This window comes from Melospiza melodia, chromosome 8 (assembly GCF_035770615.1).
Source record: "Melospiza melodia melodia isolate bMelMel2 chromosome 8, bMelMel2.pri, whole genome shotgun sequence".
Taxonomy (NCBI): Eukaryota; Metazoa; Chordata; class Aves; order Passeriformes; family Passerellidae; genus Melospiza; species Melospiza melodia.
In genome coordinates, this window is record NC_086201.1 from 29791163 (window position 1) to 29815012 (window position 23850).

At 47.8% G+C, this 23850-nt stretch overlaps 1 protein-coding gene and 1 long non-coding RNA gene across 2 annotated transcripts; one reads left to right on the forward strand and one right to left on the reverse strand.

Annotated features, from left to right (window-relative positions):
* Positions 1-23: 23 nt before the first annotated feature.
* Positions 24-17942, reverse strand: LOC134421013 (uncharacterized). Its single transcript, XR_010028492.1, has 2 exons — positions 17813-17942; positions 24-267 (listed from the first exon to the last, which is right to left on the reverse strand). It is a non-coding gene; the product is annotated as an uncharacterized LOC134421013 (long non-coding RNA).
* TSSK6 (testis specific serine kinase 6) lies at positions 9006-9944 on the forward strand. The gene has a single exon (XM_063161336.1). It carries the CDS (start codon positions 9006-9008, stop codon positions 9942-9944), a length of 939 nt encoding a protein of 312 aa, XP_063017406.1.
* Positions 17943-23850: the final 5908 nt, after the last annotated feature.

Sequence of the window (23850 nt, forward strand, 5' to 3'; positions counted from 1 at the left end):
TGAGAGCCATATCATCCCAAATATTTGCTGGAAGTTGTGTTTTTATTCACATTTTGTTTCTTTTTCATCTTTGACAAAAGATGGCACTGCAAAACTTGGAGGGGAAGAGAGGCCGGCCTCAGTCTCTGCTCTGCAGGCTGTTCTGGCAGTCAGCAGGGAATTGCCACACTTATCCACGTCCTTATTTAACGCTCCAGTCGTTCTTCACACTCCTGTACCCGAGATGCCACAGCTTGCAGACAGGTCTAGCAGCAGGACTGGAGCACTCTGTGAAGGAATACAAACACCAGCTAATTAAATCTATTGTTAAAACAATTTGTTTCGTGCTGGGACCAAGTGATCTGACAGCGTTTAAACAAGACAGGTTTCATTTCTGAGGGCAGACTGCCATCTTCACTCAGGAACTCCTCATCCCAGTCACTTTAGATTCAAAGTGCAGATCAGCAGCGGAGAAATAGCAATAAAATAAAAACCCAAGGCCAAACTCTGAGCTCTTCTCCGGGAGGGGTTTTGTTGAGTGGGAATTTCCATGATTTAGCCAAGCAGCAGGAGCTGCTAGAATAAACAACGGTGGCAAGCAAGGAGTTCCTCAGCACACGAATCGCAAAGGTCTATTTCCAAGGAACACCTGCCCCCAAGAGGGCACTGTGATATTGTGTATTCCTCCTGGCTCGGGCACTGGGAGATTATAAATATATAATATAACATATAATTAATACATATAAATAATATGTCATGGGAGCACCCATGGCCCACACAATGCCATCTCTCCAGCCCAGCCCAGCCCCACAGCCACTGCCAGCAGGCAAGGGGAGCACCTGGTTTCTTCCTTCAGTGGATTCACTTCCCTTTCAGGGAAATCCACAAGCAGGAAAGCAGCAAAAGCCCAGTTTGCTGGAAAGCAAAGCTAAAGGTAATGAAAGCAAATCAGCCAAGGTAATGCAGGATCTGCTGCTGCTGGTGGTGTGAGCTTGGCTGTTCTCACTCCCCACCCAAGGCACCATCCCTTTGCAGCTGGGTGTGATAAGCCTCAGTTTCCTTGTCAGTTTTCCTCCCAGGGTCACGGATAGTTTCTTGCTTGACTTCTCAGGCAGTTTCAGCTTCAAATACCACAAAGGCCTGTGCAGTGAGGTGCTGGATGGAGTAAACAGATGGTGCCTGCTCAGCAAACAGACCTCCAGACCCTTTCAGCTGCCTCCAGCCTTGCTCCCAAAGTGCCTGCCTGTCTCCCTTTCTCTTTGATGTGCGCACACCAACTGCCTGGTCCAAGATCACCTCCTTCTGCCACTTAGAATGCGCCTTTAGAATCTGGCTTTGCTATCTTCAAATCTCAGTCTGAGCTCTCTCATCACTCTTGACAGCTTTGCAGCTCTCTTTGTGAAGGTTTGCATGTCTAGCCTGTCCCATCCTTCAGTCCTCCCCGACCGGCTCATCCAGGGCTAACCAGACCTGTGGGAGAAGCCACTTCAGGGCTTTGTGGAGCACCTTCTGGAAAGGTTTTACCACATGACTCCACAGCACCTCATGAAATCAGCCACTGATAACATCCATACCACTTAAAAGCATTTAAACATCTGCTTTGGAGCTCCAAAACTTTGCCATCGACTTTCCAACCTAATCATAGACCAAATTCTGCAGTCCTTAACTGGCCACAAATTACTTACAATAGATGCCAGACAACTGAATCTCTTTCTAACACATCATGCTCTCCACAGGCAGGTAAGTAAATTAGTGTAAAGAGGAAAGTGGTGTTCATTTGGGATAGTTAAACACAAAATGCTTGCCTGTTTTTCTAGATAATATTTGAATTTAACAGACACAACTTGATGTGGTGAAAAAAGTTGGGAGTTCAGAAGCTTTCCTCTCGACCCTCGTTGCCAATTGTTAAAAATAGGTTAGAAACTGTTGTAAAACAGTTGATAATTGCTAAGCATGTACTGTTAGTTATACTGCAAAATGGATTAAATGGGTAGTTATAGGAAATAGGTACCATATTTCACACAAGTGCATCACTCCCCAAGTAAAACGAGCCAACCTGGACAGAACTGTGGGCCAATCAAGTGCCTTAAAACTTCATGCAAATGAAGGATCCAAAAAGAAACCAATCCAAAGGGACAAAAAGCAGGATAAAAAGGGGTTTCTGACCCAGGGAAGCCGTGCTGCTCCGCCTGGAACATAAGGGACATTGCTGCTGAAGAAGACCCAGCGCCTCAGCATCTTCGACGGGAGCGCTCCTGCTCGGCCCACAAGCCCCCATGCTTTAGGCCTTTTCTTTTTATTATAATAAATGCTGAAATCACTTTAGTACCGGGAATCTGGTCCCGTTTACAACACCACCTACTTCCAACTCCATTTCCACTAACCCAAGAGGCCCTTGCTGTGGCTTTTGAAAGCCTGGCCTTGTTTAAATCCTCACCTGAAGCCCTTTCCCTCCTGTTGGACTGCCAGCCATGAGGGAGCACTGGCTAACCCTGCCTGGGGACAGACAGCAGGCGCACAAACACAGGTGAGCAAGTCATCAGCTCTGGGAGGCATTTCATCTTTCAGCTACAAAAGAGGTTTTATGTGGATCCTGAGGCAACAAAAAGAGCAGGGACATGTTCCTCACTTTCAGGTTTGTGCAGCGTGGAGCCGCAGTTCCTACCCCTGGCCTTGTCACCCTAGCAGGACAGGGGACCTCAGCAGGACAGCAAAGGGGAGCTCAGCAAGCGGGCTGGGCTCTCTGCAGCCTTAAGGAGCCTTGAGGAGGGGCAGGAAGAGCAGGCTTAGTGCTTCTCTTGGCCCAGCAGGCTGTGGGCACTGCACAGCCCTTCCCTTTGGAGGCTCTCCCTCAGGAATCGGCCACTTGAAGGCCGAGCCAAGCGTCGGCAGCACAGGCCAGGAGAGGAGCAGTGGCCCAGCTTTGGGAAGGGAGGTGGTGGGAAGGAAGGAGCTCTCTCAACAGAGACACAGGGAAATCAACACCTCCAGCCAGGAAAGGGTGTGGTGAGCTCTGAGGCTGAGGAGCACATGGGCTCCCCTCTCTCTGCAGCCATGCCTACCCCTCCCAGCAGGCATTCCAGCGCTGGAGAGGAAAGCTTGCTTCCCCATGTAGCTGGTTTTCCTTTGCTCTGACAAGCCAGGCATGACTTTCCACTTACTGCAAGGATGGAGGCATATGATCTCACTTTGCTTCCTCTTTCCATAAGAATTTTGGTACAAAGCCTCTCAGAGACAGCCCTGCCAGGAAAGTCCTCCTGCTCCTCCAGCAACTCACTTGTCACTGCCTGCTTAGCCCCTTTTGTCTCCCTCTCCACTCGAGTTTTTTGCCTTCAGGTTTGAGACTCCTGGCAGGTGTGGCCCTGACAATGCCAGCTGCAAAATCCTCTTTGCAGAGCAGCTCATTAGCCCACCTATCGTTCTGTTCTTCTCCTTTGGCACCTACTGAGGCACTCACAAGCTGCTCCAAGAGGTGGTAGTATGGCCTGTTGCCATGAATCTGTTCCCTCTGATGGCTTACAAACCCATTTAATGTCCCTCACACAGTTTAAATTCTAATTTTCATGAAGAGATGTTTCTGGCACGTGAGTGCTGGCCTCAGGTTTCTCTTCAGTGTCTGAACAACCTTGGTTAATCAAGTGGATATGCACTGAGTTTGCTGTTTGGTGTTATTCTGCAGGTGAAATCCTGCTGAATTTCTGGGAGATTTTGTACTAGTCCCACACACAGCTTCACTAGTTTATTCTGTTTGAAAAGTGGGTAAGGGCAAGATGTGATGGCCAGCAGTTGCGAGGGTCACAGCACTTCTGAACACCAGGAACGTGAGGTCCCAAAATTCCTTATCTGCCAAAGGGATAAAAATCCCAACATAGCCTGAATATCTGAAACAGACACCAATCCTTGAAATGTGAGGGGAAGACAGAAGCAGCAAAACCAGCACATTGCTCAACACAGCTTTCTGACTACCTGTGACTTTGGTTTTCTCCTCTGTCTGCACTGCTGCTGGGAGGAGCCACAGCGCCATGGCCAAATTTAGGGTGCCATTGTGCAGACACACAACATCAAATATTCAGAGACAAGGCTGTACCTTTGACTTCCCAGGTCTGTTCAACACCAGTGCCTAAAATAACCACCCAGACACCTTGATTTTGCAGGAAAAGATTTAGGGCAATGACAGCAATTCAGCTCCCCAGGCAGCTTGGGTTCAGTATGCTTTCCATGGGATCTGCCCCACTTTTCAGCTGCTCAGATATCACACACCAGTGATCATTTGCCACACTGAGGGGTTCTTGGCAATAAAGGCACAAATAACATCACTATTGAAATGAGAATATTTGCCAAGTGTCATTTTCTTCACTGGCTGTGCCTCTTATAAGTTGATCTCAGCTTGGCTTGTTTCCCTTGGTACTCATACCTGGAGGCTTTAGCACAGCTCTGTAGGACTACAGAGGAATTATGTGCAGAATTTTCATCAGCCTTCTGCACCTGCAGCACCCAGATAGATGGAAAACAATGCTGTGAGCAGTGTGCTTCTTTTCAGGCCAGTGGGCTCTATGAAAGTACAACAAACATACCTTTAAAAGTAATAAAATCAAATACAGGATAAACAAGAAAACTTTTGTTTGCCCATTGCTAGCAAGAAGATCTTGGTAACTTCAGCATCTGCTGGGAAGAACAGTGGTTACCCTTTGTGCTATCTATAATGACTTAGTAAAGCAAAAACATTAATATTGTTTTTACTTCTTGTGCAGAAGTTTGCCCATTCCCATATTCACAGGGTGCCAAGAAATAATGTCTGGTCACGGACTTGCCACAAATTGGACACCTAGGAATTCCCTGACAGGTCTTGAACATCGCAGCCCTTGGGCAAAATATGTATGTATTGTATGGAAATAGAGGTATTTAAAGAAATCTCAAGGGCTCTGTGCAAGTGCAGAGGTGCAAGTGCAGTTACACGTTGTAACTTACAGTCCCATGGCGCAAGGTATAAAAATGTGGTATGTCATGGCTTTTTGGACATCTCCATTCACAGGGGTTTATTTTGCTGCACTTGTGCCAGCAGGACCCATGTTACACTCAGCAGTGTCCTCTCTCAAGTGGAATCCCTGCCCTGGAGGTGTCAGTCTGTCCTCAGATCAATGGCAGGCATCTGAGGCTCTGACAAGGCTGCCCCCAGGGCTCAGGGGCAGTGGGCTCACAGGGAGGGGGGAAGTTCCCAAAGCATGCACGATCTAATGGCCCTACTTAGCTGCCTGGTTTCCCACATGCATCTCAGCTGGGATCTCAGCCATCGCTCTGAGGCAGTGCCCCCTCAGTGACAGTCAGCAAGAGAGCAGCCCCCCCAAAAGGCACCACTCAGGCACGTTATCGGTGAAAAAACATCTATATGGGTGATGCAGAAAGAAAAAACTCCCTCCCCTGTTAAAGTCATGGCTTGTGTGTTCTTGTCCAGCCGATCAAAGGTGGCTGTACACGATGCATAAGGCCAGAGACCTCCAGCTGCATTAGCTTCCCAGCAAGGCTGGCTTACCTGGTGGTCCTTCAGGAGCCCACCAGCCCCTTGCCAGAGGGACTAACTGCATGCCAGGCTGATGCACAACGGTGCCACCATCCCATAACAAAATCCCTGGCAGTGAGCTCCAATAATTTGTACCTCTGCAGACCAGCTCCTCCTGCTCACATGCCACGCTTAACAACACAGTAATTGCTGCCTGGTTTCTGATTGCTCTCATTAACAAGAGCAATGGAACAAGTGAGTTCTACAAGCACAGCTTTGATGCAAAAAATTATCTAGAAAGCACAGAAGCTCAGCATTTTTTTATATATCTTGGTAGTGAGTACACTACCAAAGTATATCAGTGTGACCTAAGTATTTTTACCAGGTAGCAGTACTTGAGGCGCAAGAATTGAAAGCAAAAGAGATTTTTGGGTGCATTTTGACACCAATAAATGTTGAGGCAGCAGCCAACCAAACAAAAAATCTGTTTCTCTGAGATCTAAGGACAGCACAGAAAGCTGAGCTCAGCTGTCATTCCTCCTCCTCTGCCTGGCAGTGCCCTGCCAATCCAGCCCCTCTCATCCCAGCCTCTTGCTGCCTGCCTTGGGAGCTGTTTGCAGCAGTGCCAGCCCCGCTGCTGGCCGTGGGGCAGGAGCTCGGGGATGCACAGCAGCGATGCCTGCAGCCTCGGCAGCTCACAGAGCTGCAGCCCGGAGCATACAGGAGGGGGAGTGTTTGCTTCGATAGCTGCTTCCTCCCTGGGAAACCAGGGCTGGCTTCTCTATCTCCTTCAAGTCTTCCCACCCCCAGGATGCTCCAGCAGCATCTGGCTGCACAAGGCTTTTTCTGGGCTCCCAGGAGGGCTTACTGAGACTGAAAGTGCCCACTTCAGCCAAGTTTGCAGAAAACTTTCCCAAAGTGACCTGCTCCCTCGAGCAGATGAAGAATTACCAGCAGCACAGGACTCCTCTACATTGCTCCTTACCATTGCAACCTGATTTGTAGCTGCCACTTTGGTTTTTCCACATCAGTGTGGACACTCCCTCTTCTGGGTATGCTACTGTAGGGGCTTCAAAGGGGCTTCCCATAAGTGAGGATTTACCTGTGGGTTTTAGGAGCATGCCTGTCATGTGACTGCCCATTCCTACTTTAAAATACGTTCTGAGCATCAGCCAAGCCCCTGTAGATATCTGCCCATGTCCTTCTATTCCCAGGAGCAGTAGTGGTGTTTTCCAGAGGTGCTTTGGAACTAAGTGGGGAAGGAAAGCCTGGTCTAAGCACTTTCCCCTCATAAAAATGCCCACATTGATTCAGTTCTTTTTAGCCATCTCAAAGTTCCCAGCTCCTCTGAAAAGTCCAGCTCAGACCTCTGCTGAAGTCACTGTGGTTATGACTCAAGGGCTAAACTTGTCAGGAAATCATGCGTAACCAGCAAAATGGGTTTCTGCATCTGCCTGCTGATTGCTAGGTGGGATTTTTGTGTGTTTAGTAACATCAGTTTCTGAACAGGGACTTCTGGAAATGGCTTCTTGCTGATCCACTTCAGACATAAGAAATCTGGGGGGATTTATTTGAAGGCCCAAACATGCCTGCTGTGGTACAGCCTGATGGTATTCCTGGTGGTACATGGCTGGCAACCACATTTCCATGGCATGTTAAATTCCCATACTTCCAACTGGCCTGTAGAAATAACACCTGAAGTGGGAAAGTGTTGTGGTGTGCTGCAATGTCCCATTTTGGCCTTCCAGGTCACTTTCCCAGGTGTGCCAATACCTCTCTCCCTTCCCCCTTGCCCCCATGCTGAGTGAGTCCTGTCAATCAGGCTGAACATTCCAGCAAGGCGTCGTGTGGTTGGTCAAGTTCAAAGGATGCCCCTATGCCCAGGGGTCATTGGGCTGTCTGGGTGTCATCTTCCCCTGAGACCCTGCCCCTCTCACCTGGTTGGTGGCTCACCTGTACCTCCCCTCCCCCTGTCCCTGAGCTTAAAAAGGTCATCAGACCATGCGGTCTGGATTCTGTTGGAGCAGTTCCTCACGTTCAGACTTCTGTAACCATGGAATAAACCTCTGGACATTAAACCCTCCAGCAGAATCCTCTCCTTTTTCTCTTCACCATCGCCTGAAGCTATTCCTCTTGAGGTAAACGGGGTCCTAACAAGCCTGGACTTGTTCAGTGCCCAGCTGCAACCACCAGCAAGCCAAGGTATCTCTGGGGTGATACACCGCAGTTGCTGCCTTTGGCCCAGCAGCAAGGGTCAGACTGGCCCAGGCACAATCTAACTGGTAATATTGGGAGCCACTTTTTTCCAATAGGAAAGCAGTTTGGTTTGGACGCACAACCTCTAAGCAGGTAAAACTCGACATGGTGACTGCTTTACTTGCTCTTAGTTCAGAGTAAAGCTCCCCTGCAGCACATCCAGACCCATGTTTGCAGCGTTGACCCATTTTAATTTCGTCAAAGTGACTTCAGAATACTGGCAAGATGGACTCACAAGAAAGATTTTCTTTCATCTTCAGCTGATCACCATTCGTCTTTATAACTGACTTGCAGAATGAAATATATATTCAAAACCTAAAAATAGTGTTTGGGTTGGTGTTTTGGAGGATGGGGTTTTGTGGTCCTAGGCTTCTTTGTATAGCTGGAAAGGAAATGTGAGAGAGCACAGAGAGAGCAGGATACTTGAGCAGCTTAAAAAACCCAGCACAAATCAGAAAAAAACAGCCAAGGATGCAGCACCTGGAAGAAGGAGCTGGCACTGCCCTGATAGACAGAGTGTGATGGGAGGGATGCCTTGCTCTGGAGTGGGTGTTCTGGCCCAGCCCAGCTGCCCTCTGCTCAATTTGACTGCCACATCATGGCAACTAAAACTGACTATAACCTTTTAAAATCCAAGTTACAGAACGTCTGAGAAGGATCTCACGTCTCACTTCTCTGTAAGTCTCCAAAATATCATTTTGATAAAAACAGATAAAGAGCAATTCCAAGTTCAAGAAACAGAAAAGCTGGTTTTTTCTGAAAGATACATCTAAAGTTCCCCATCCACCCCAAAAAGATCAGAAAGCCCCCCAGTAATGTAACAGCTCTGTGCACCATCACCAAAGAAGTCAATATTTATAGCTAGACAAGGTGATTCACAGTTAGTGCCAGTAGAAGTCACTCCTTTGTACCACTCTGTGTAGTTTGGATTTTAATGCAACTAATACCCTGCACAAAACTGGTGTAGGTCCCCAAATGGGTCCCTGACCCCAGAAAGCTGACATTCGAACTTTCATCCACACCGCCCTGTGCTGAGAACTCAAATGAAGAGGCTGAAAGGGTAAAAGCTCCAAAGTATCCAGCCCCAGCTGTATTGTCCCCTGTGCAGGCATGCCAGGGGCACCCCTGAGCAACGGGGACCCACCAGACGCTCGCGTCACCTCCCAAAGCTCCTGTGACACACAACATTCCACCCGTCACAATACCCGGGTGGGGCATGGAAGCAAGGGTTGTCATACCCGCTGGTGCAAAGGTGCAAAGGTGAGCAGCTACCATGCAGCAGACAATACAGCCTCCCGATGCTGGGGAGCCCCAGCCCGAGCCCCAGCCCCAGCCCCAAGAGCAAGAGCCCCAGGAGAGCCCACCGGCACCAGAGACCAATGCAAAGCCTGATGGAGGTGAGAGGATACTCAACGAGCTGGGCTACAGGCTGGGTCAGACCATAGGGGAGGGCAGCTTCTCCAAGGTGAAGGCAGCCACCTCCAGCAAACACAAGGGGCCCCTGGCCGTCAAGGTGGTGGACCGGCAGCGAGCGTCCCGAGCCGTCGTGTTCAAGTTCCTGCCCCGGGAGCTCTCCATCGTGCGCAGGATCCAGCACCCCAACATCGTGCGCGTCTACGAGCTCATCGAGGTCTGTAACAGGAAGCTCTACATCGTGATGGAGGCCATGGACACTACCCTGCTGCAGATGTTGGAGAATCTGGGAAAGCTGCCCTGCGCCCCCAACGCCCGGGACATCTTCGTGCAGGTGGTGAGGGCCGTGCGCTACCTGCACGACCGCAACCTGGTGCACCGGGACCTCAAGTGCGAGAACGTGCTGCTCTCTGCCGACGGCCGCCGCGCCAAGATCAGCGACTTCGGCTTCAGCAAGGAGCTCAAAGGGTACCCGGACCTGAGCACCACCTTCTGCGGGACGGCGGCCTTCGCCTCCCCAGAGGTGCTCATGGGCATCCCCTACGACGCCAAGAAATACGACATATGGAGCCTGGGGGTGATGCTCTACATGATGGTGGTGGGCAACGTTCCCTTTGATGATAGCAATGTGCAGAGCATGCCCCAGCTGCAGAAGAAGGGGGTGATGTACCCGGAGGGGCTGCCCCCGCTGCCAGAGCCCTGCCAAGCCCTCATCACCCAGCTGCTGCAGTACAGCCCATCGTCCCGGCCCGGCGCGGGGCAGATAGCCAAGAACCGCTGGCTCAACGGGGACATCTGAAGGACACGGCCCTTCCTGAAGATTCTGGAAGAGCACTTTGGTGCAATAAATGAAAGAGCATTTCTATGGTTTGTCGACTGTTTTGAAGCCCAGGGGTGCCTGTGTGTGGAGCTGATGGAACTCTGAAAAGCAAGGCTGTGTGCTCTCAGGAGGTGGTCACATCCCAAAGCAGCAGTGGCAGCCTGCTGCAGTCTGGGTTTGGAGACACAGCAGCCATGCAGAGCTGCCAGGGCAGGGTGGTGAGGTGCTGCAGCACAGCCCATCATGGTGCCTGCTCCCTAGAACATCAAAACTCTGGCACAGCCACCCCAATCTGCTCCTCCCCATCCTCTGCTGCTGAATGAACAGGGACTATGGGAGGACAGCTGCTCTCACAGGGGTCTTGGCTTCTTCTCAGCCTTGTTCACCACGAAACTGTATTTGAGCAGGTAGGAGGGGAGAATCAGTGGTCCTACAAATCACTGCTGCAGAGAAAATGTCACATTTTTTGTGTGCCACTATTTCAAGCTCATAGTTACACTCACAGCCCAAAATCACACTAGGATTTTTGCAGGCAGCTGGACAGCATTACCCAGCCAAAAGTTTTGGTGTGGCTTTGAGATCCACACCGTATATGGAACATCTTTCAGATATTTATTCCTAGCAATATTTGAAATGTATGCCAAAAGATACTTGATGAGAAATGCCCCTGGCCATTGAAAACTTGAAAGGGAAAACTAATAAAAGCATAAAGGAGAACTACTTTGTTAACTCCTGCTGTCCAGCTTCAATGTGAAAAATTACCAATTACTCTTATATGCAACGCCCTAAATCTTCTATGGATCCTTATGGGCAAGGCCCATTTTAAAGGGTTAATTAAACATAGGAGCTGGCATCTGAAATGTGTTTTCATGAGACATTTCAACCCACTCTAAACAATCTCCAGCTTCCACTGGACTGAAGTCTAAGAGGAAATGTCCAGTTGGGTGGTTTGATGGTGATGGTGCCTCGTGAGCTGACCCAGCACAGGCCTGGCAGCACAGCCTGGGGCCAGGCCATGTCTGACCTGGACAAACCAGTGCATGTGGCTCTGCTGGGGGAGGTGGAAACACCTTTCCCAAAACAAACATTTTGGGTCTACTAAAAGGAGCAGTTTAAGTAGAACAAGATGTGGCAGCAGATCCAGCCCAAGGCTTTTCAGCATGCAGGCTACAGGGAATTTTGCCACCCCCAGAATGAAGATTTATTTTGTTCTTCTCACAGCTGCAAAATAGAACTTGCAGCAGCCAAGAGTAATGGGATACAAAGGGTGTCCAGGACTGTGGAAACAGGCTTGGGAAGGATCAGGAAGGGGATAGAAAAGAAGGGGAGGTGTCCAAAGGACGTGGGAAGCAAGGAGGTGGACGTCAGGGAAGTGAAATTTTCAGCAAGGTTCAATTCTTCTTTTTCTACTCTCCTCCAGCCACCCTGTCAGTCTCATCCCAATCCATGCCCCAGGACCTCCATATAACTGTCCACCTCCATCTACTGCCTCCCTCCAGCCTTGCTTGCCTGCAGGTACCTCCCCACAACCTGGGAAGCACAAACCTGGCTCTGCTGCACTGCTTCTCCTTTTGCTCCACCTCAATCTTCTTTCCTTAAAGGCAAAGCTACCACAGTGGGAATCGTTCTAAAATCCAGACCCTATTAATCTCCCCTCAGCACCGCGTTCTCCTAAATGGTTGCATCTGTTGAGGACACCAGCTGGGACAGATGACTGATGTTTTGTGAGGCTGCACCCCCTTGGGTGGCTTGGGAAAGCAGCTGGGGTTCGAGTGGGGAGAGGTTTGAGTGAGCCACAGGAGGCTCCGGGCTGCCCGCGGCCCTCGCCCTCTGCAGACAGATGGTGATCTCCCAGGGCCAGCACTAACGACCTCAGAGCGGCCCCCGGGCTGCAGAAATAGTCCATTACACGTCTAATTATGCAAATTAAAAATAAAAATCACAATTAAAGACCCTGGGCCAATTCTTATCTAATTTGCACCAGTGGGACATCAGTTTTGAAGGAGGGCAGGAGCAGAGGCTTTGAGCAGGATGAGGCAGAAGCTCATGGCTCTGCCAGCATCCCTCCCCTCCAGAGGCCTCTGCATGTGCTAAGCTTGATGCTTCCCTAAGCTGATTTCCTCCTCAGGAGGGTAGAAATTTTTAACTTTTAACTTTTTAACCTTCCTGGGAGGTGCACAGTTGATGGAAGTGCCCCTTCCCTGAATGCTGGCAGTTGAGCCCCACTATCCTGGCCACAAAGCACAGACCCTGTGTTAATGGTACAGCCCTTGGAGTCAGAACAAGCATGTTCTAAGCACACTGGCTTACCAAATATCCTGATCAGCCCCACCAGACTCATCTGCAGTGTGACTCTGTCCTGCCCAGGCTGTGTGGAATATACTGGGCAGTGCAACCTGGAAATGAAAGGTCCTGTGTCATACCAGCACCAAATAAATAACTTTCCATAGGGGACCTGACCACCAAGCAATCCACACAAATAACTATGTGTTATTTAATCCTTCTCCAAGGTTAAGGAGGGAAATGTTCAGGGCCTGTATGAGGCAGCTCTGTGCTGTGCCAGCACCTGGCTCCTTGCATGGTGTGAGCATTACCCCATCCACAGCCCTCCTGCTGGCTGTCATGGTGCTCTGTGTCACTGACAGGCTCACTGGAAGATCTTTCAGATTTTTAGACATGTGTCTTGAAATCAGTTAGAGGGACTCTTAAAAGGATATTCAGCAGAGTGTTTAGTGTTTTCTTGAGATCATCTTGAAGCAATTTTAACCCACTTAATCTTAAAAGACCATTATAAATTTCAAAGACATGTTCCAGACCTTTAGTATAACTCTCCTCCCACTGCCCTATTGTCCATATTCTGCATCACTTTGCCTGAAATACAGCCTTTATTTCAGGCAAATGAAAGGGAGGGAGGTAATTCCCTGCACACTGACATTAAAGCTCCCTTTTCAGCTAAGCAAAATTTGCTTTCAAGATTTTAGGCCATGGCTGATGTGTCTGATAAGCTTCAGGACTCAGCTACTTGAAAGTCTACACATTACCCAGCTCTGGAGATAAGCGCATTCATGAATTGTGGGAAAACACTGCTGGGTAATCAAACACCTCACGTCCTCCTGCCCCAGCTCAGGGCTGCCTCTCCCAGGGCTCTCCATGAGTGCCTGCAGCCAAGCCAGGCTCCCAGTGACCTGCTCCAATTATCCAGGCACTGTACCTGCGTGACCCAGCCTCCCTGCAGAGGAAAAGCTTCCAACAGGCAACTGAGCCAGCTCAGCCCTGCCTGAATATATTAACCTTTCCAGAATTGCAGCCTTCAGTGCCAGCAGCCTTTTCTCCAGTGACCTGGAATCCTCCTGGCTCAGTTCTAGAGCCCCCTGCACCAAGTTTGGGTCTCCATGACTTTGTGTCAACCCTTCTTCAGCTGAACATCTCCTCATCCTCTCTTTTCATTGTCTCTGCAGGTCTCTACATTTAGTTGTCTGCCAGAAGAGATATGGAGGGAGAATTTCCTGTCCTGAGCCTTTTGGTTATATCAAGCATAATTTTAAAAAGCTAACAAGAGGTTCTCACCAAAGAACAGGTCTTTGCACACATAGCTTTCCTTGCAAACAAGAAACTTTCTATTAATAATAATTTCATTTTCACAGCACCTAGCACACATTAATCCTTGCTCTTACACCAAGTGGTAAATATTCTCCTTGTGTTACAGTGCACAGGCTAAGGGGCTTACCTCAGGCCAAAGGGATTTCATTTTACATTACATTTCAAAACCTCCCTCTGGCCAGATCTTGACTCTGTCTTCAAGCAATAATAAATTCAACAATACTTGATGGTCTGGAAAGACATATGAGTTTCCTCTCCAAAACTGCTTCCAGATCAACTTCATTTTATATTGTAAATGAATGAAATAGGCTACAAACACAGATGGGTGGAGCTTCTTCCCCACATTCTGAATAAGGGATCCAAATTTCCTAACTGCATTTAACAGCCCTTTTGGAGAGCCAAGGAGGCACTTGCAGGATGTAACACAGGCACAGGTGGCCCTCAGCTGGGGCATCTCAGTCCTTGGAGGTTTCCAAGGGCCTGGAACGGGGCAAAGTCCCTGGTCTGGTCTCAGAGTTGGCCCTGCCTTGAGCAGCACGTTGGGCTGGAGATCTCCAGCCTGCCCTCCCGCAGGAACTACCCTGTGGTCCCACAAACACACAATTTTTTGTGCTACAAAGTGACAAATATTCTTTGTTTCAGGGAGAAACACTTCTCCATGAGTTTGACTGCAAGGGTGATAAATAACTGTATTTTCTAGATCTATTAAAAAGTGGGACAGCAAGCAGCGCCTCCATCTGCTCATTACATTTTGGATATTTCTGCTCTTACAGGAGGCAACATGACATAGGGGCCTGAGCATGGCTGTTAGAGGGTTCTCTGTGAAGTTAAAGAGCCACACAAAGGTGGGTGAGGTGTCTGTGCTCCTTCATTCCTTTTCACATTATTATCAGCCACAGCAGCAACCAGCAGATTCCCTGAAAGACATTTGTGGTGTTATTTCTTCCTCTCAGCTGGCAGATGTTCATTATATTATAAATGTCACAGGGGCCCCATTGGGACAGATCCTGAGTACAGTTGTCGTATTTCTATTGATCATGTGTTCCTCAGAAGGTCTCACTTCATAAATGAGAGGCACCTTGGTCACAGCAGGGAACCTTCTCTTGGAGTGTGCAATCTCTAGGTGTCCTCTCTGGGAACAGAGAGTGAGACACCACAGGAATGTTTGCCTCATGCATTACCGAGAATCACAGAAGCATTTCTGAGCAGCACAGCTCAGTGTGCTTTACAATACAAGTGATTCTTGAGGGGAAAATGGAAAAAAAACCAAATGGAAACTAATTAAATGCCTCTTAGCAGACCCATTTAACACCAACAACGAGACAAGGTCAATGGCCACAGTGTCAGCAGAGTCACCTGGCCAGTGCAGGGTCACAGAACACCTTGTTCCCTCACAGGAATATATTTACAGAGAAGCTGGATCTCACCAAGAGAGCTCTCAAGTCCCCCTAAACTATTTTAAAATAAATAGTAGCTGAGGGAACTGAGCCCCTCCTGACAAACCCTTCAGAAATCCCTGACCATTCCTCCTCCACGTGGTCACTTTGCTTATTGTTCATGAACTGCAGCAATCCACTGGAATTGTAACTGGCAGCATCGTTTCGTCAGAATACTCTGAATAATAATCTTCATCAGAATACATCACTGTCCTGTCATTACATTCTCTGGAGAAACATGGCATTTCCATTAAAAACTTCATTAAAAATACATATGAAGCCTTCACTGCAGCTGGCTTGGCTTTGGTGGTGCTACCTCAGACCTCGGCATGCCAGCCTTAAGGTTGGTAAGGTGTTGGAGCTCCTGCACAAGTACATGGCAGGATTTGGTGAGTGGAGGCAAACTGGAGTTTGCCAAGAGAGGAGGCAGGATCTGTGCAGCACATGGGCTGCCACCTCCTCCTGGCTGAGCAACAACCAGCCCAGGGGACACCAGCAGACCAGACAACATTCTCATTAATTACAAGGAAAAAAACCCGAAAATACACATTATTGTCTCAAAAATAATGATAATCCTTGGCTTCTTGTTTGCATGTTCATTAGCATGTTAATAGGATACCTATTATGGAAGAGCTAAACCATGTAGTCATGCACATATGCACTCAGTCATTTATTACAAAAACAGCTCCCCTTCTATTCGACATATTTCTCCCTGTCCAGAAAATGGTTCAAGCTGCACCATCTGGGGCAAGCTGTAATTGATGAATGCATCTTGAGGAAAGCAATTTTGTTTTGCTTTCTGTGCATTACACAGCCAATTATCTTTTCCAACATCGAGAGCTCTATTTACTTACTGTTGATGGAGCCAGGGAATTGCTGGAAGAAGGACCCATGGGAGGGTTGCACCTACTAGCAAGCTTCACATAAAAACACACCAGTCTTCAAATAAACACACAAGTTCAGATAAATAGGGGGAGAAATGTCAAAAGTGAGTCCCAACAAAGAGCAGATCCACAAACCACCGTGTCCATGTGGAAGAAAGCTACTGCTGGTGAAGGAAGCATCCAGGGTGGCCTAGACACAGGCAAGGACAGAGCTCCTAAGCCCAAGAAGGGAGGATGGGGGAAGATGGACAGCCTGTGGGACAGCAGTGGTGGCACAGGGCTCAGCCAGCCTGGGTGAGCAGCACAGGCACTTTGGTACTTCTTGAGCTGATCACACAATAATTTCTGACTCAGCAGCGTGGTTAACTATGAAGATGTGAGTGCAAGACATTACTCATGGCAGGAGAAACTATCCAGGAGAAAACTACAGTGGAGACTGTAGCCTTTCCTACGGCCATCATCTTCTGCATTTCATCTTCATGGCAGAAAAAGCACAGCCAGTTTTCTGTCCTTTGTTAGGCTATTTCAGGCAGTGCCTGGTAGGAGACAGTCATGGAGAGAACTGTGCTGGTGGTTTTGGGACAGAGCACCAGTCTGTCAGCAGATTAAATCTTTTGCAAATGCTATTCTCAACACATCATGCAGGAACTAAACTTCAGACCAACAGCTCAGCACAAACTTAATTTCATTGCGAAACTGGAGCCTCTCATGTTTTGGCTATAGCACTCCTAAAACATTTGTGTTTTCCATTGCACCCTGCTCCATTTCTTTGGTTTTACTCTACCCCTGAATTTTCTGCCCGCCTCAGATTTTTATGTGGGGGAGGAATAGTTGCACTGCAGATGCTTCACTTACAAAGCTCCACAGCCCCACAGCAGTCAGGGAGGACACAAAAATGGGCATCAGCTGGTGACCTGCCTGGCAGCAGGGGAGCAGCAGAGGTCTGGGTGAGCAGGTTGGTGGGTGAGTGGAACATTCCATTGAACAAAAAGCATCAGAGAAGACTTTGGTATGTAGGGTCCGGACTTCACCGAGCACATGTTAAAATGCTGATGACCTCAGTTATGAGCTCTGCTGGAAGTCCAAACATTGCCAGTCTCCAGAATGAATGGTCAGATAAAACAAATTACTATGTTGAGCTATGGTAAAAATCATCACCCACAAAAAGATCATCACAATGCATCACTTAGGTGAGCCCATATCTGCAAGACCTTCCCCTAAATCTATTGGCATGAAAAATTTTAACTATATGTCCCTGCAGATCTGCAATTCATGCTAGAACAGGACAGGATCTATAGCTAATTCCAGTACCAGAGAAATAGATAAATCAGCACACAGAAGGGTAGTTTTGGTGACATTTTTCCAGTAGTAGACAGACTCAAGTCACTTGTATGTATTTAGCATCCATCAAATGATAAGGACTGTTGTTGGCTGGCAGAGCACACACAGTCTCACTCCGAACACTCCAAACATTTCCACATCTTGTCACTACCCATGGCTTTTATCACCTCTGCCACCAGAAATGGAATTCACTACTGCAGCACAAGCAGCCTGTAGCAAATCTCCTCTCACCACCAAAAATCCCACTTCCACTTGTTAAACTACCAAATTCTCAAGAGGGACCTGCCCTCACCAAGCTCTCCTGGGGCACTCACTGACCTCAGGCCTCCTGCTTCAGGGAGAATACACAGAACACCAAACCCTGGCATGGTGGCTGTCCCTGGTTGCCCATGCACTGAGGATGGAAGGTCAGGATTGTGCCTTGTGGTGCCACAAGTGGGCTAATGGGAAAGGAATCAACAATGGCACAGGCCAGGAGAGCGCTGCTGCTGGCCAGGATGGGCTGTTGTGGTGAGGATTTCAGCAATAGGTGTCCTGTGAGCCAGATTTCCCAGCAGTTAAAGAAAAATGTCCTACAAAGACAAACCTGCCACAACCCACGATGCCAGGGAGCAAATGATGAGGTTCATGAGTGAAGGAAGCTGCTCTTCAGGGTGGAGGCTGCTGATCAGTTCAGCTGCTGCTGGGGAGGCTGGAAGCGTGGCTGCCTGCAGCTCAAAAGAAGAGGAAGGGTCATAAGGAAAAAGCCCAAAGACCCGTGGAAAGTTGAAGAACGTACACACACAGAAAAAGAGCACATTGTGTCCAAAGAAAGTTCAACAACTTTCCCAGCTTATTGGATTGTGGGAACTTTGCTTTTCCAGGGAATAACTATGCTATTTTCAGCATTTTTATTATTCAATTTGTCACAGGCTGTCTCAGGAGACTATCAACAATCAGTTTCAAGCAGCATCTGACCACAAACACTTCTCCACATGTGATTTAGAACATCTGGAACTAAGGAGACAGCTTTCAAAGCGTGCCAGGGCTGCGCTGCCGCTCCACATTTCTTCTCCTTCCTTCCATCTCCACACCATTGTCAGACTGTGCATAGAAAGCTGGCTGGAGAAGCCAAATGAGGAGCCTGACAGTGCAGCACTGCCCGTGTTTGCCACGAGCACGTGGGGAGAGCGGGCACCGCCTGCTTTGAAGAAGGGCACAGGCAGGGACTGCTGGTGGCACATTCCCTGCATCGCTGAGCTGCTTTGATTTAAACTCCACATTCCCTAGGGACAGGAGATGTGATCCTTGGCCTGGAGGCAGGCCAGCCCGAGGGCTCGTGCCAAAGCTTGCACACTGGATTTTGCAAGCACAGAGCCGAAAAGGAGGTGCGTGCTTTGCTCCGTGCCAGCTGCACACACCAGCGCAACGATTAGTGCAGTGATTTCCTCGGAAACCCAGAACAACCCTTCCACCAGAGCTGTCTGGCAGGTAAATTGCAAATTAGCAAAGCAGTCCTTCAGCATGCCTGAGGAGGGAATGGGAACATATGAAAAAGGAATCCAGGGAAATAGCAGAGGAAATGACATTATGATCCCAGCTGGAAGCTCTGCAATGAGCTGCTCGGTGTCCGCACAGCAAACCTACATGAGAACAGGGAGAGGTTCTGGCCTCCACAAAGCCAATGAGAATTTTGTCATCGTCTGGGAGGGGGAAGGTTTCATGCAGCCATTAATTTAATGGTCATCCCTAATTTCCCTGAGTGACCCAGGCGGATGTGGTGCAATGGCACAGTGGGCTGCACTCCCCGCCTGCTGCCTCGCACGTCTGGCCTCCCTGCGTGGCTGCCAAGTGCTGGGCTCATTAGCACGTGTGCCCTGCTGCTCCCAGCACTGCCCAGCCAGTGCTGTGCAACCCCAGGACTGGTTTGTAACAAAGTCAGCACCAGGGCACAGAGAGACTTTGAACCATGCTTTGAGATGGTGACATTGCAGCGGGATCTGTATCCAACGCTTCCTCTCCTTTCTGTGTTTTCAAAGAATGGCTGGAAGAATTCTGGGATGTGTGCCTATCTTAAGTCAGAAAACCTGAGATTTTGACACACAGTGTCTTCTAAGAGAGTTTATGAAGTCCCTGACACCTGCCATGGCTGCAGAAAGCACAGCTGCTATCCCAGTGCTTGGCTGTGCATCACACCCAGCCAAAGTCACAGATCCCATGTCCTCTCCCCTGTCCCACCTGGCACAGGGACCTGTGTCCCCCAGGGAGCTCCTGTCACAGGGTCACTTCTCAGTCCTTGCAGCCCACAGTCCTGGCTCACTGAAGGGTCCAGGAGGGGCCAGACCATGGTGCTGCAGTGGCAGGGAACATGCTGGTTCAGCACATGCTGAAATGTGAAACCACAGCCTCCATCTTACATTTCCAGCCATTTCTAGGCAAGAAATAGCTATAAATACAAGTCTTACTTCTAGTTGCTAGGATCCTTTTTTTTTTTTTTTTTCCCAAAGACTGAGAATGGTTTTCAACTCCATTAGTAGCCAGTTTACTCAAAAAAGAAACAAAAATGTGTAAACTTACCTTTTCTTCATGAGAAAAAAGATGAATCCTTAAAACCAAGTGACCTCTATGCCATATTGCAAATGCAACAATCCAAGAAATGAAGAACAAAGAAACTTGAAGTATGGTTTCCACAAGAACACAATCTTCAAGGAACAACATGACAACATCCCTTAGATGGTGAGAAGTGACATCCAGTGGATGTGCCAGGTGGAAGATGTCCACATTCCCCCCCATTTTCATTTCTTTGAAGCATGTATGTTCACACACTCCAGTGAGGACACCAAAAGCAGTTGCCCTGGAACTGCTTTTGCAGGGACAGCATTTCCTCAGTGCGCTGCCACCAAACACATTTCCCACTCATTCAGGTTGCTGTTGGCTTTAAACTGAGCAGTGACACACTACTCCAAAAGATCCTGCCAGACCTCACGAGCTCCCTGTGAGGCACCAGTCCTGATATGTGGATTTTGGAGCCCAGGTCCTCAAGACTGAAGAGCCAAAGCAGCTAAACCCTGGTGCTGCAATTCAGGAGTCACAGAAAGCTCCTGATGCCTGGCAGCTCGTGCACCTTTTCCAAGTGCCTCTTACCCATGCCCTGCTTTGGATTTGCTTTTCTTTCTGAGAGAATTTCATGCCCCTCCTTACATCAGATTCTAGAAAATTCTGTACAAGTACGACCAAGACCTTGGAGAAACAGGCAGACCTCTTGAGCAGGGCACACTGGGGCAATGTGAGGGAAGGGAATATCTGGGAGTGCAAAACATTAGGAGAAAGCCACAAAGACGAGGGAAGCCTCCAAATAACACCATGGATCAGGACTAGCACAGTAACCAAAAAGAGATCAAATCTAGTTTTGCTCCACCCTGGCTGGATGCAGCATCTCAGGGTCTGACAGCTGGAAAAGATGCTCTCCTCTCTTTGAAAAGGTTTTCCTCACCCTCTTTGTACAGAAAAACCTGAAGATGGTCACATTGGACAGGGCTCTGAGCAATCTCATGTAGTTCAAGTCCTGCTCATCAAAGCAGGGATTGGACTAGAGATCTTTAATGGTCCTTCCAACTCAGACTGTTCCATGATTCTGCAGGACTGAAACTTGAAGCATGGAATGGTTCACAGTCCCTGTTTTCCTTTTCCAGTTTGTTCTCTTGTTGTTTTGTTTGTTTTACCCTGAGAAATCCTGCCTCCTCACCAGCAGAAGAAAACCACACAGGTAGAATCAAACCCCACATCCCTGGAGTCAGTCACATGCAGGACAGCAGGTGACACATCAACACAACATTTCTAAATAGTGTTCAAATAAAGGATTAAGGAGAACAACTCTGTGCCAGTAATGAGCTGACTATGAGCTCAAAACATTCCTACACTTATGTTGCCATAGGTTTGCTGTTTGTTTAGAACAAATGCCCTTTTTCTTTATCAGAAATAATTTATTTTTTTTAATCATCCCCAGAACAATTAATGAAAACTCAGGAACCTGCCATCACAAAGCCACAATCCCCATATGATATTGAGAAGTTTTTGATGTAATGAAAATTTAGGATCTTCCACTGCAAGCTCAGCCACATATTTTGGGCTTTATTTTTAATAACAATTGATAGCTTATGGGGAAAACAATCAGACAGAATTGCTTTGAACATCTCCAATTTGAGTCTCCATGTTTAAACTTATGCCAAGATCCCCTCCCATAGCTATACAGCCTACTAGCAAGCAAAGAGATACCTGAGTGTATTCACAGCTATTTAACGCTCCTTTGCATCAGTTAAAAATGAGTTCCCTCCTTTTGGCATCACAGTTTGAATCTGCCTGTTTGATATTCTGATGGATCCATTTTTTTCCAGCCAGGAGAAGCACGCACAGCAACCTCGAAGGCTTCGTGCAGTGAATTAAACCAGCAGAGACTCATCACAGCATCACTGGGAGGAGATCTCTCCTCTAACAGGAAGAGACAGAGCACACAGCAACAGCAGCTTTTCATGTTTCAGGCTTCAGGTTTGCTTTTTGTCAGAGTTTTGGGAAATACTGGTGATACCACACAGCTAACAAGGTAACTTGAGCATCTCTCGTTAGAAACAGCTCTTGGAAGGGAAATAAAACATTTCCTGTATGTTCAGCTGCAACCAAGGTGCCAAGATGCAGTGGTAGATAATGGAATAATCTAAAAGAATACATTGTTGCTGTATCCTGGAGATACTTGCCTCCCTTTATCACTGCAGGGAACGTCAAAGGCAGGAGGGAACAGGGTGGGAGGAAATCAGAACGTGATGTGAGCCAGAGCAGGAAACATCATCCAGCATCTCAAAGACCACCCAGTATCAAGATACTGGTGGGGAAAGAATTCATAATGTGCAGAGAGGACATTGCCAGGCAGTAAAATTCCCCATTCACTGTGGAAAAACCCACCAGGTGCCACTTTCAGAGAAGAGCCTAAAGGCATTCAGTGTTTCAGAGGGTGAAGGTGAAAGTGGCCAGTGAAGTCCCAGGCTCCTCCATGACTCCCTGCAGATCCCCAGCACTTTGCCATGTTTCCAGAGAAGAACATTCCATGGCCACAAGAATATTTAGCTGTTTGGGTGTTCTTTTTATTTTTGGGTTTTTTAGGTTTTGGTGTTCTTTAAAATAATTGGATACCATAAACAGCAAAATGTGACACAGCAAAGATATCATTACCTTGGGCTGAGTGTAAGGAGCAACCTTGGAAACCAGCTGAATTATTAAGAAACAAGATCCAGATTCTTTGAGGTTTCTTTTCATTCGCATATAAAGCCTTTTTTGCCTCATGCTTCATCATTTTGCCTGATCACTCCACAGCCAGATATCAATGGTTTAAAGGTTTAGAATGAAGGAAAGAGCCAATCTGTTTTCTTAACAGTTTCAGGACTCAGTTTCATCAATTGCTTCTAAGCAAAATTAACTCCATGGTCTCAGACTGTCCTCACTCTCATTTTGAGTTAAAGTCTGAGTACTCAATCCATCCATGGGTGGAAGGGAACAGGAGCAGAACTGGTTGTAGCTGATAATGAGATTAAGTAGATATCAGAATCCCAATTCTTTAAATAGCACTAGTTTACTGTAGACAAACACAGCCAAACATAAAATAGCAATGTGTTTACTTAAAACCAACAAATTCATAGGATTACTTTTTTCCTCTGCATTCCAGCTATTTTTTTTTGAGACTGCCCAAAGCAAATCTGCCCCAACCTACATAAAAACACATTTCCACAATTACTGACAGCAACTGTAAATTCTCCACAATCCTCTCTCCACTCTGCTTCAGAAGCCCAGGGAAAGGGAGAGATCTGGTGCTGCTGAGGGAGTGCTGTGGGCAGAGTCACCCTGTGAGACAGAACGTGGCAGTTCTGGCCATGTCTGAACAGTCTGTGCTTAAAGCAGCCACTGCTCACACCTACCGCTCAATATTTCAGCAGAAGCAAGTTCTCCTCTGCCAATTATTTTTTTTTTTTCCCATGTACTAAACCTCCCTTTACCTTCAAGTCAAGGAGGAAACACTCCAGTGAGTCAGAACATGGAAAGTGTCACTGTAAGTGGGACTGACACATGAGGAGGATGTCACTGCCACAATTAAGTCTCCTGAAACTCCTGAGCAGATCACACAACTGCAGACAGACAGGTCTGCAGTGCAAACCCCCAAATCCTGGGCTGGAATGGCTGCAAGATCACACTGCATGACACCAACCTTCAGCTGCATTTCATCTGGAAGGCTGTGGGACAGTGACATACCAAAGCAGTATCCAGAAAATTTTGATCACTTTGAGGAGTTTTACAACAATTGGCAAACAATTTTACCCTCACACTTATAGTCATTGTTTGTGCAAGCAAAAAAACACTACACTAAGGAGGGAAGTTAGCCAGGAGGAGGGTCAGAACTCATTTGTTGGTCATACTAGAGATTCCCTCAAATTCACATTGCTCCACATTGGTGTAAGTTCTCGGCATCCCCAGACTCCTGTCCAGTTCTGTCTTTGAAACATTTGTTGGGAAGTTCTAATGCCCAAAGCAGCACAGGTGTGCCCATCTCCCGTCACCATCACACTACATGACAATCCTTTAAAAATAATCATGATCATTTCC

Excerpts from the sequence above, each read along its gene's own strand:
- TSSK6 (XM_063161336.1), top strand. The coding sequence starts at position 9,006 with ATGCAGCAGACAATACAGCCTCCCGATGCTGGGGAGCCCCAGCCCGAG.